This window comes from Carcharodon carcharias, chromosome 13 (assembly GCF_017639515.1).
Source record: "Carcharodon carcharias isolate sCarCar2 chromosome 13, sCarCar2.pri, whole genome shotgun sequence".
NCBI classification, from domain to species: domain Eukaryota; kingdom Metazoa; phylum Chordata; class Chondrichthyes; order Lamniformes; family Lamnidae; genus Carcharodon; species Carcharodon carcharias.
This window is the reverse complement of record NC_054479.1, coordinates 76853965-76866646: the sequence shown is the minus strand read 5'-3', so window position 1 is coordinate 76866646 and position 12682 is coordinate 76853965. Positions and strand designations below refer to the sequence as shown.

Below are 12682 nucleotides of genomic sequence, written 5' to 3'. Positions count from 1 at the left end.
ATTCCAGGGATAAAGGAGTTGGGTTACATGGATGGATTGGAGAACCTGGATCTTTTCTTACAAAAGAGAAAATTGAGAGGAGAAAATCATGAGTCTAGACAGAGTAGGTAGATACTTTTCCCATTGTCAGAAGGGTTGAGAACCAGAGGAACACCAATTTAAGGTGAACCAATGGCGACATGAAAAGCTTTTTTACGTAGCGAGTAGTTAGGATCTGGATACACTGCCTGAGAGTGTGGTAGAGGCAGATACAGTCAAGGCTTTCAGAATTGAGTTGGATAAGTACCTGAAGAGAGAAATTATTGATGGACAATGCAGAAATATCACAGGAATCGGACTTGCTGAATTGCTTTTGCAGAGAGCCACCAGAAGCAGGAAAGGCTGAATGGCTACCTCCTGTGTTATAACCATTCAATGATTTTATTTGGTAACTGTGAGAAAGGGATTTTCTGAAATCTATATTGCTTAAACAGTGTTCTTCAGCTTTTCAGTGTGCCAGCTTAACCTGGACAATAATGATGTCAACCATATTTTATTGATCAAAAGCAAGATTGTTTCAATCTCGAGAATCTCAGACATTCCCTTTAGCTATTAGACTGAGAAGTGGAGTTGTGCAGTAAATTATTGTCTTTCGGGTCAACACTACTACTTCTAATTTGACAAGGAAATACTCAATGAACGGCATGACACTAGGAAGTTCTGAAGAACAAAGGGATCTTGGTGTGAGTGTCCATAGATCTCTGAAGGCAGAGGGGCATGTTAGTGGAGTGGTGAAAAAGACATATGGGACACTTGCCTTTATCAATCAAGGCATAGATAACAAAAGTAGGGTGGCCATGTTGAAGTTGTATAGAACCTCAATGAGGCCACAGCTGGAGTACTCTGTGCAGTTCTGGTCGCCACATTATAGGAAGGATGTGATTGCGCTAGAGGGGGTGCAGAGGAGATTCACCAGGATGTTGCCTGGGATGAAGGTATGAAGAGAGGGTGGATTGATTTGGGTTGTTTTCATTGGAGCAGAGAAGACTGAGGGGCAACCTGATCGAGGTGTACAAGATTATGAGGGGCATAGACAGGGTGGATAGGGAGCAGCTGCTCCCCTTTGTTGAAGGGTCAGTCACAAGGGGGCATAAGTTCAAGGTGAGGAGCAGGAGGTTTAGCGGGGATGTGAGGAAAAACTTTTTTACCCAGAGGGTGGTGACGGTCTGGAATGCGCTGCCTGGGAGGGTGGTGGAGGCAGGTTGCCTCACATCCTTTAAAAAGTATCTGGATGAGCACTTGGGCATGTCATAACATTCAAGGCTGTGGGCCAAGTGCTGGTAAATGGGATTAGGTACATAGGTCAGGTGTCTCTCATGTGTCGGTGCAGACTTGATGGGCTGAAGGGCCTCTTCTGGATTGTGATTTGGTGTGATTCTGATTCTGAGCTCACTAGAAGTGTGTCCCTGGAGCACTGGTCTCTTCAATAGATGTTTGGATAGGAATGTGCCAAAGATCCCATACTTGTCAGTTGTATGTGTCTAAATGTGGTAAACTGTGATTTTCTTTGAAATGTTCAAATACGTTCTAGGGCCATGAACAGTGAATGCAAAAGGTATGTTAATGAATCTAGTGGTTTTAGTAAAAACTGCTGTAGAATTTCAGTAACAATGCTGCAATGAGATACATGCTGTGTCACTATATTACAAAGCTTATTGGTAGGCTTTCAGCCACAGGGATTGCTGCACTGCTTTCTCAAATAGGGCAAGTATCTTCATGCTGTTTTGGCAGAAATGATTTATGATGAAATATCTTATTTAAAATCTCTTGTTGAGCCTTGTTTGTTTAAAGTGCACAATGTCTACAAACAATGTAAACAGTCTGTGTTGTAAAAAAATCCATTGTATTGGTAATACCTCTGTAAAAATGTGCTTATTCCATTTAGCCTGAAAAGCTGGCTGAGAAAGGGCATTTGTGCAGAGTACCACTTGCATGCCAAGACTTCCAGGTTATATATATTTTTAAATGGGACCCTCATCACCTTTCAGTTTGTTTACGAATGTTATTTCTGTAGTAATGTGGTTTAAGGAAAATGGGGGACCAGAAAACAGTAACACCAGCTGAGAGTGCAACATTATGCAACAAGTATGAACTGTATCCTCCAGATTGGTACTGTGAGCTCTGCGATGCATTCATGCATCTAGAATGAACCGCAGCACTTAAGCAATGCCAAGACAGCCCAGGATACTGGGTCAGCACAGGTGGGGAAATGCCATGAGCATGTGAAAGAAATACTTCTAGTTTCATTTCCTAAACTACTTTGTTGGAAGTGTTTCCTTTATCTAACCACCTTTAGCAATGTATTTAACCTTCCTCCCAGCTGTACACTACCTTAAGTTAATAGACATTTTCGTACACGACATTTATGTGATACAAAGAACAAAGAAAAGTACAGCACAGGAACAGGCCCTTCATATTGCCTGTCAAACTAAAGCATTTTGCACATCCGGGGTCTGTTTCCCTCTATTCCCATCCTATTCATGTATTTATCAAGCTGCCTCTTAAACACCACTGTTGTACCTGCTTCCACTACCTCCTCTGGCAGTGAATTCCAGACACTCACTACCCTCTGCGTAAAAAAACTTGCCCCACACATTTCCTCTAAAGTCTTCTCCTCTCACCTTAAATCTATGTCCCCTAGTAATTGACTCTTCCACCCTGGGAAATAGCTTCTGACTATATTCTCTGTCCATGCCACACGTAATTTTGTAAACTTCTTTCAAGTTGCCCCTCAATCTCCGTCGCTCTAGTGAGAACAATTTGAGTTTCTCCAACCTCTCCTCATAGCTAATAACCTCCAGACCAGGCAGCATCCTGGTAAACCTCATCTGCACCCTCTCCAATGCCTCCATATCCTTCTGGTAATGTGGCGACCAGAATTGCACGCAATATTCCAAATGTGGTCTAACCAAGGTTCTATACAGCTGCAGCATGACTTCCCAGCTTTTATACTCAATACCCCTGCCAATGAAGGCAAGCATGCCATATTCCTTCCTGACTAGCTTATCCACCTGCATTGCCACTTTCAGTAACCTGTGGACCTGTATATCCAGATCCCTCTGCCCATCGAAGCACTTAAGGGTTCTGCCGTTTACTGTATAATTCCTACCTGTATTAGACCTTCCAAAATGCATTACCTCGCATTTGTCCAGATTAAACTCCATCCGCCATTTCTCCGCCCAAGTCTCCAACCGATCTATATCCCGTTGTATCCTTTGACAATCCTCTTCACTGTCTGCAGCTCCTCCAACCTTAGTGTCGTCTGCAAACTTACATTTGCATTTACAGTTACATTTTCCTCCAAATCATTTACATATACTACAAATGAGTAGTGATGCAGTCAATGTAAATTTCTCTATTTGTAATTTACCAGGAGCATGCATTTCTTTGCTGTCCCAGCTGTAAAACAGGGGCAGATACTGGTATAATTTATTGGGTGTTCCACCTTGCATTAGTTGTGTTCTGTTCTGGAGCTGTACTCAGATTGCAGCTTTAACTATAGCATAAGATGAAAGCCAAACCTCGGGCTCAGTGCACAAGCTCATAAACCTTTCATATGATCAACATGCTTTTGGGGAGCTGATAAAAGATTGTGTTAAAATTCCAGCATCCATCTCACTCAAAGGGGAGCATGGTTCATCCTTCTTGAAAACCAAGAAAATGTTGAATTTTACAGGGAGGGTGCAAGAAAATAGAGCTGTGGTGCCAGAAGATTGAGAATTACAAATGCTATTGTTCAAAAAAAAGTGCAAGGATAAGCCCAGCAAAAAGCAGTCAGTTCAACCTTGGTGGTGAGAAAACTTTTAGAAATTATAATTTGGGACAAAATTAACACTCTATGACAAATGTTGATTGATTAAGGAAAGCCAGCACAAATTGGTTAAGGGCAAAACATGTTTAATTTAAGTTTTTTGATGTGGTAACACAACATTGATGAGGGTAATGCAGCTGATGCGCTGCTACATAACAGGCTTGTAAGCAAAGTTAGCTCATGGAATAAAAGGGACAGTAGCAACTTGGATACAAAATAGTGGTGAATGGTTGTTCTTCAGACTGGAGGAAGGTATATACTTCCCCATGGGGTTGGTGTTAGAAACCCTGCTTTTCTTGATGTATGTTAATGACCTAGACTTGGGTGTACAAGGCACAATTTTAAAATTTGCAGAGCACACAAAACCTGGAAGTATTGTGAACTGTAAGGATGATAATGGTAAACTTAAAGAGACCATAGATTGGTGGAATGGGTGAACAAGTAACAGGTGAAATTTAATGCAGAGAAGTGTGAGCTGATACATTTTGGTAGAAAGAACACAGAGAGACAATATAAAATAAAGGGTACAATTCTAAAGGGGATGCAAGAGCAGAAAGACCTGGGGGTATTTGTGCACAGATCACTGAAGGTGACAGGACAGGTTGATAAAGCACTTTAATAAAGCATTTATAAATAGGAACATAGAGTACAAAAGCAAGGAAGTTATGATAAATCTGCACAAAGCACTGGTTTGGCCTTGAGTGTTGTTTCCAGTTCTGGGCACCATGCTTTAGGTAGGATGTGAATGTATTAAAGAGGACGCAGTAACGATTCACAAGAATTGATCCAGGAATGAGGAACTTCAGTTACGTGGATAGATTGGAAACGCTGATGGTATTTTTGGAGAAGAGATAATTGAGGAGATTTGATAGAGGTGTTCAAATCACAAGGGGTCTAGACAGAGTAGATAGGGAGAATCTGTTCCCATTGGCAGATGGATTGAGAACCAGAAGGCCCAGATTTAAGATAATTGGCGAAAGAAGCAGCAGCAACACGAGAAAGATCTTTTTTAGACAGTGAGTGGTTAAGATCTGGAATACTCTGCCTGAGAGTGAGGTGGAGGCAGGATCAGTCAAGGACTTAAGAGGGAATTGGATCATTTACTAAAAAGAAAAACAGGCCTGGGGGAAGATGTGGGAGGTAGATAAGTAGATAAGTTGTTTGTTCAGAGAGCCGGCATAGATACTGTGGGCCAAGTGTTGTCCTCCTGTGCTATAACTATTCTATTATAATAGATGGGTCAAAAGTAAACTCCAGCACCTGTGCCATGGGTCAAATGGCTTTTTTTATGTGCTGTAATTTTCTATGATTTTAGTGGAGGGGGTAATATGAATATTCTTTTGATGGATTGTCTTGATTGCCTTAAAGAGATATCGGTGATCAGAGACAGGGTCTCAACACCAAAGTGCAAAGACATTGAAGCTGAATTTGTGTCGAGGGTTGATAACCCCCACCTTAGAATTGCAGAACCTTTGAACGAACATGCTTCAGTACCTGTAAAAATTAAGCAATGCCAGGGAAGGTGTTTGGTATCTAAACTCCTACTCTTACACAGAAGTATTTTTAAAGTAATGTTTCTGGAGATGCTTCCTGCGTAGTAGGAGATACCTTTTTTAAAGTTTACCTGGATTTGAGGAAACCATGTGTATGCACATCCAAGTGTACAGAACTGGCAACAACATAATTTGCCTGTGCCAAGGGTCAAGGATTCTGCACATGAAGGGATATAACATTTTTTTCAGTATCAGTTTGTTACAACATTTTGTAAGTAGGAATTCTGTTAACTACCCATCCTTGTCATGTGCTTTACTCCAGTTCTGGAAATCCAGAATATACATGGTGCTATCTGAGGTGTCTTTTGTAAAATAAATGTGTAATTAAACAGAGAATGTGTTGAATGATTCCTTGTGCTTCTCAAACTGCATGCTCCATTTACAGGGATAAGGGTGAACATGGCAGGATCAGCATTGAATTTTACTACTGTACATGTTAAGAGTAATTTTCTTCTCCAAGTAGTCTATATGTTTTGTAAAATTTTACATTGTAGCTATGCTATTCAATAATTAACATTGATAAAATGCTGAGAAAGGCTGCCAGTATTGTTATTTCAGTAACCCTCAGAATAACGACCTCATTTACCACTGATTTTGTATAAAATGCTTTCTCTGGATGAAGGTAAATCCAGCTTTTAAGGTTAGCAGCGTAACTGTACAAAAAGTGTAATATGGAAACAAACCAACTTGCATTTATTTATTGCTTTCCATGTCCACACAACCTCCCAAAGTTCTTCACAGCAAATTAATTACTTTTGACATTGATACTTATGTGATGTAAGCAGACAGTTTGCACAGAGTTGGTTCACAGAACAGCAATGTGATCCTTTTTTATTATTATTCTTTTGTGGGATTGGGTGTCACTGGCTAGGCTTTGCCTTTGGTGGTGTTAGACGTGGAAGAAATGATAGCCAAGGCACCAGGAGAATTTCCTGCCCCCCTTCACATCGATCTGTGAGATCTTGCATGATCACCTGAGCAGACAAATAAGGCCTTGGTTTAACATCTCATCTGAGAATTGGCATCTCTGACAGTGCAGCACTCACTCGTACCGCACAGGAGTGTCAGCCCAGATTATGGGCTCTTGTCTCTTCCGTAGGGCGTGAACTGAAAACTGTCTGATTAGAAGTCAAAGTATTAGGATTAAACCCAGCTCACTGTTTTAAAGGCACGAATGCTGGATGCATCTGAATAACAAGACAATTATAACTAACTAAATATCAGTATTGGGCAATTTCACAATTGGAAGTTGTTTTTCATCTTAAGGTCAACACAATTGTATTTGAAGAATTAAGTGCCAAAATTTATATTTAATTCTAGTTTCTTTCTGGGAGAATCTGAAAATACTATGTTTTATCTTTTTGTTCAACTGGCATTTCATACTTCGAGGGTAAAACAAATGGAGGTACCAGAAATAGCCATTTTGGAGAGTTCATTCAAGAAGAACCCAAAAGTATACAGGATTCGCACCTTTTTATCTTTCTATATTTGAAAAGCCCTGTACTGAACTAGTATGTAAATGTTTGAGTCATTACCTGATCATTGGTAGCTGTGCTTTTGGTCTAGAGCCTGAGCTCTGGAATTGAACCCATTCTGCCCCCAAACTTCCCCACCTCTGCCATTACTTTAAGAGCTCCTGAAAACTCAGCTCTTTGATCAAGATTTTGGTCCCCTGCCTCATATCACCTTTGCCTCAGCATCCTTTTTTATTGTACCCCTCAACTCAATGCATGTGCAGTTGTTCCAAAGTGAGGGTAGCAGAAATTAAATTCAATGGTTCCTTCACAGAGCTCCTAAAGTATTTATTATGCTCAGAGCTGAGCAATCCTGCTCGAATTACATCATTCAACAGGCACCTCTGAGCACCACGCTCACTTCCTGCCGTTGGTGCTAGTTTGTTGAACTTCAATCGGTTTTCATTCTCGCCTTACAAAATATTAGCAAAAGAAGGAAGAATGGCAGCAGTGGATATTCCATAACCTGGGGAAGCCTAGAAGTAGTAACATTCATAAAGAAAAGGGTAATTTCCACAAATGCTGGAAATCTAAAATCAGAAAATGCTGAAAATAGTGGGTTAGTCAGCATCTGTGGAGAGAACAGGCTTTCAGCATTGCAAATTTGGGTTATGAAGCCTGAAATATTGGCTCTGAAACATTCTCCTCTCAGATTCGGAATGACCTTCTATGTGTTTCCAGCTTCATCTGTGTTTGCTACTATTGTAACATTTAAGTAGCTTCTTGTGTAAGAATTCAAAGTAAATCTCACTAACTGATTATTTAGGTGAAACCTAAAATTCCATCCTCAAAATGTTTGGTTTTTTTTGAATAATTCAATGCCTGAAGTAAAAAGCTGGTATTTCTTTCCTGTAGAACATGATGCAGCAATGGCAAAATACAGCAAGCTACCCAAGAGAAGAGAAAATGAAAAGGTACAGAGTGTTTTGCACATCATGGAGTGAAATTCAACTCCTGCAATGATGTTAAAAGGGCAGGATCCATCCACATGTTGTGTTGTAGTCAATGGATGGTACAGTTATCCATGTAAAAGGCTACAGACAGATCCTCAAAGATAGGAGGGATACTTTACCTTTGTCACAGTCACATAGGATGACATGTGTGACCTTTCGGTACAGTGACAAATCCTTTTACAGCCTTGCCCCTCCATACCTTTAATCTCCAGCCCCAGAATCCTCTGACTATCTGCACTCTTCTAATTCTGGCCTCTTGTGCATCCCTGGTTTCAGTTGCTTCATCATTTTTGGCATTCAATTAGATCATGGCTGATCTGCCCCAGGCATCAACTCTCTTTCATGCCAGCTCCTCATAGCTCCTTAACTCCCCAATATTACAAAAATCTATCTACCTCCCCTTTAATTATTTTCAATGATCTAGCCTCCACAACTCTCTGGGGTAGAGAATTCCAAACATTCACTACCCTCTGAGAGAAGAAATTCCTTCACATCTCAGTTTTAAATGAGTGCCCCCTTATTCTGTAACTGTGTCCCCTAGTTTGAGATTCCCCCACTGGTGGAAACATCTTCTCAACATCTATCCTGTCAAGCCCCCTCAAAATCTCATACGTTTCAATAAGATCACCCCTCATTCTTCTAAATTCTAATGAATAAAGGCCTAACCTGTTTAACTGTTCTTGATAAGTCAACTCCTTCATCCCAGGAATCAGCCTAGTGAATCTCTTTTGAACTGCCCCCAATGCCAGTATATCCTTTCTTAAATATGGGAACCAAAAGTGTACACATTACTCCAGGAGTGGCCTCATCAACACCCTGTACAGTTGTAACAAGACTTCCCTATTTTTAAACTCCAACCCCCCAGCAATACAGGCCAAAATTCCATTTGCCTTCTTAATTACTTGCTGCACCTGCATGCTAACTTTTTGTGTTTCATGCACAAGAACACCCAGATCCCTCTGTGCTGCACTTTTTAGGAGCCTCTCTCCATTTAAATAATAGCCTGCCTTTTGATTCTTCCTACCAAAGTGCATGACTTCACAGTTTCCGACATTAAACTCCATCTGCCAAGTTTTTATCCACTCGGATAAATGGGCGGAATTTTCCCAGAACTGCACTAAGTGCAGTAGCAGGCGGGTAAAATGGAGTCCTACCCACCGACAAAAATTGCGGGTTTTTTTGCCGTATCGTCCCGAGCTCAGCTTATTATTTATTCACTCCCGCAAAACATGCCGTTTCCATAATGGACGGCTCTCATTCGCCTGGCCGCCATCACCCCGCTGTTGCATCACACCAGCCGCCTTATTTAAAAGGCAGCCGCCAGCACAGCACTCATCGCTACCAGCTCACCACCGCTGCCCGGGAGACATGGCCAGCAAAGGAAAAAGACTGCAGCCCCCCGCTTCAACGACGGGTCCCTTGAGCGACTGTTGAATGCTGTAGAGACCTGCTGGGCTGTGGTCTACCCCCGCTCTGGCCCAGGATGGGCAGCAAAGTCACCAACCCAGCTTGGGAGGCAGTGGTCAGTGCAAACACCCTGTAGAGGAGGACAGCCACCCAGCTGCAAAAGGATGGATGGATCTCCTTTGTTCCACTAGGGTAAGTCACTCTTCTCATCACTCTCAACTCACACATCCACAGGGCCGTCACTCAATTAGCTCCCCACCGACTGATGGCGGGAAACACGGCCTGACATCAGCGGGCTGAGTGGACGATCACGACCTGCCTTCACACTGTCATGAAGCAGGTCACACCATATTTTCTGCGCACACCACCAGCATGCTCGGAAAATTCCACCCAACCTATCTATAATCCCCTTACAGATTCCTTATGTCCTCATCATAACATGGCCGCCCACCTATTTTTATATTGTCAGCAAATTTGGATACATTACATTCTGCCCCCTCCACCAGCTCACTAATTTAGGTAGTAAATAATTGAGGCCCCAGGACTAATCCTTGTGGCATTCCACTAGTTACATCTTTCCAACCTGAAAAAGATCCACTAATCCCAACTCTCTATCTTCTGTGTGTTAACCAATCCTCAATCCATGCTAATACATTACTTCCAATACCGTGAGCTCCTATCTTGTGCAATAATTTTTATGTGGCACCTTATCGAATACCTTCTGGAAATCCAAATACACTACATCTACCACTTCTTTATTAACTCTGCTTGTTATATGCTTAAGAACTCTAGCAAATTTGTCAAACAAGAATGATGAGTTAGGCAGTGGTTTTATAAGACATGAAATGGCACACTGGAAGTAACAGCCCAGAACAGCTTTTGAAAGGGAAATGGAAAAATATGGAGAAGCTTAGCAGCAGCTCTGTCAGTGAGCTGGTGTAATGGACCGAATGGATTTCTGTGCTGCTGAATTCTGCTTCTAAGATTTTTACCTTGAATCAGCAGCAGAAATTTTTATTTCTGGTGTGATTTCCCTTGTCATCAAAAATATCTAAAACATAATTCAGAGTGCTCAAGTCAACAAGCTGAAAATGGATGGGACTTGAGCAGAGTGACTGTGTGGAAGTCCCTGCTAAGGGACTGCAGATACATTCAGGACAAGTTGTCAACTACACTATGATAAGGAGCAATGTGAAATATCTTTGCAACTGAAAATGGTTTGATGAATTCAAGAACAGACTTGATTTACTTAATAACTGAAACAATTGGATTCTATGATTGACTGAATTTGTTTTTAAAATGATGCAGTGGTTAATTTATTTTCCTGAATAAGTTGAATGAGGAGTTCCTGCCCCCCCGAAGAATATAAATCTATGGACTGCAGCTTCCTCTTTACTTGCTGTAAAACTTCTGTATTCCATTGTTTATCTGCATCATTCATTTCACTCTGTTGCTGTAGCGAGCAAGAAACATTTTGTAATGGTGCTGATTTTTAAGTTGTTGAGTTAAGTGTGTGTGTTGGAGCTTCTGGGTGGCTGCATTCATTAAGTCATTGAAGGGCTGATCTGGAAGGCCAGGCACCATCCCTACCCCAGGCCTGGGTTGGCTGATCTCACAGCAGAAATGTAAGGCTAATTTTCATCTCTTTTACTGCACACATTGGGCATTAATTTACTGAGGTGGGGTATGTAAAAGTATTTGGCATTTGTTAGATTTGCGTTAGCACAAACAGATGTTTAAAGTTTTTGCTTGACAAGTTGGGGAAGTGGGATCTGAACTGCTGCAGTGAGAGTAACAAGGCGTCTTGGGTCTGAATGAATGGGACAAGCAAATCATGAGATTTGAGGTTTAGGATATAACAGCACAATGACTGAGAAGGAGGGTGGATTTAGTGCCAAATCAGGTACAGAAAGAAAAGTTAATATCAATAAAATCAATAATTTTACCTTTTTAAAATCTCCAACAATTACTCTAAATAGCCTCCAATTAATTATAACAATTAAAAGCTGAAAGAACGAGACACTAAAATTGTAATAGTTAATTTTCCATAGCAGACAGGTTGACTGGCAGTAATCAACATTTAGCAGATCATTAAAAGTACATACATTTTGTGGTGAGTTCACTTCATCTGTATTTTGTAAGCACGGCTGCTTCACACCATTCAATGCATTTCAGTGGTGAGCAAGACAGAGAGATGCATTTATCTGAGGCTAACAGTGAAATGGCATATCTCAGACAGCAACTTTTGGACATTTGAGTTCAATCTTTGCAGAACAAAAAGGGACTGTGTATCACATGGAATTCAAGTACCTAACTTAACTAGTTTATTCCAGTTTTGGTTTCTTACACCATAAATGGCCATAAGAGGGTGCTGTTACATTCATCCCTCCATGAAAAAGTTACAAAATGTTCAAATTCCATACAACTTGTATACATTTCTTGTTTTCCTATTTAGTTACAAATCCAACTTGACCACTGGTTTCCTATTTCTAAGAGGATACCTCCTTTCTAGACCCAAATTTTAAGAACTTGGGGAAGGACCTCAACCCTTTTTGGCCTGAGCCTGAGAAGTTTTCTCCAACAAACTGATCTTGCCCTTGACCTTCAATTGAATTTTCTGCTTCATCAGACATATCTCCCTGCCTCCAACTTGGATCTGAACTGGTTTCAGACACAACTTATGTTGTAGTAACTATTGGTACACTAGAGATAAAAACAAAAAAACTGCGGATGCTGGAAATCCAAAACAAAAACAGAATTACCTGGAAAAACTCAGCAGGTCTGGCAGCATCGGCGGAGAAGAAAAGAGTTGACGTTTCGAGTCCTCATGACCCTTCGACAGAACTTGAGTTCGAGTCCAAGAAAGAGTTGAAATATAAGCTGGTTTAAGGTGTTTGGGGGGGGCGGAGAGAGAGAGAGAGAGAAGTGGAGGGGGTTGGTGTGGTTGTAGGGACAAACATGTTGGTGACATCTTTTGATGATCTGCTTCTATCACTGCTTGTTTGTCCCTACAACCACACCAACCCCCTCCACTTCTCTCTCTCTCTCTCTCTCTCTCCCCCCCCCCCCCCCCCCCCCCCTCCGCCCCACACACACACACACCTTAAACCAGCTTATATTTCAACTCTTTCTTGGACTCGAACTCAAGTTCTGTCGAAGGGTCATGAGGACTCGAAATGTCAACTCTTTTCTTCTCCGCCGATGCTGCCAGACCTGCTGAGTTTTTCCAGGTAATTCTGTTTTTGTATTGGTACGCTACTTGCATCTCAAGTATCCAATTCATCAGATTAACTTGATTCTTTCCAACTCCCTCGTTATTCATGAACCCCTGGAGGTAAATCATGATCTATACGCACAAACCTAACCTTTCTATTCCCAAACATCTTGACCAAATTTGTGCGAGAA

The 12682-nt window shown here is 41.3% G+C and overlaps 1 protein-coding gene across 1 annotated transcript in view; it reads left to right on the top strand.

Moving 5' to 3' along the window:
* The window catches only part of appl2 (adaptor protein, phosphotyrosine interaction, PH domain and leucine zipper containing 2), a 719236-nt gene that overhangs the window by 642537 nt on the left and 64017 nt on the right, over positions 1 to 12682 (top strand). Inside the window, exon 7 of the mRNA XM_041202616.1 lies at positions 7773 to 7831. Coding sequence (XP_041058550.1) covers positions 7773 to 7831 — 59 coding nt within the window. The remainder of the gene's footprint in view (positions 1 to 7772; positions 7832 to 12682) is intronic.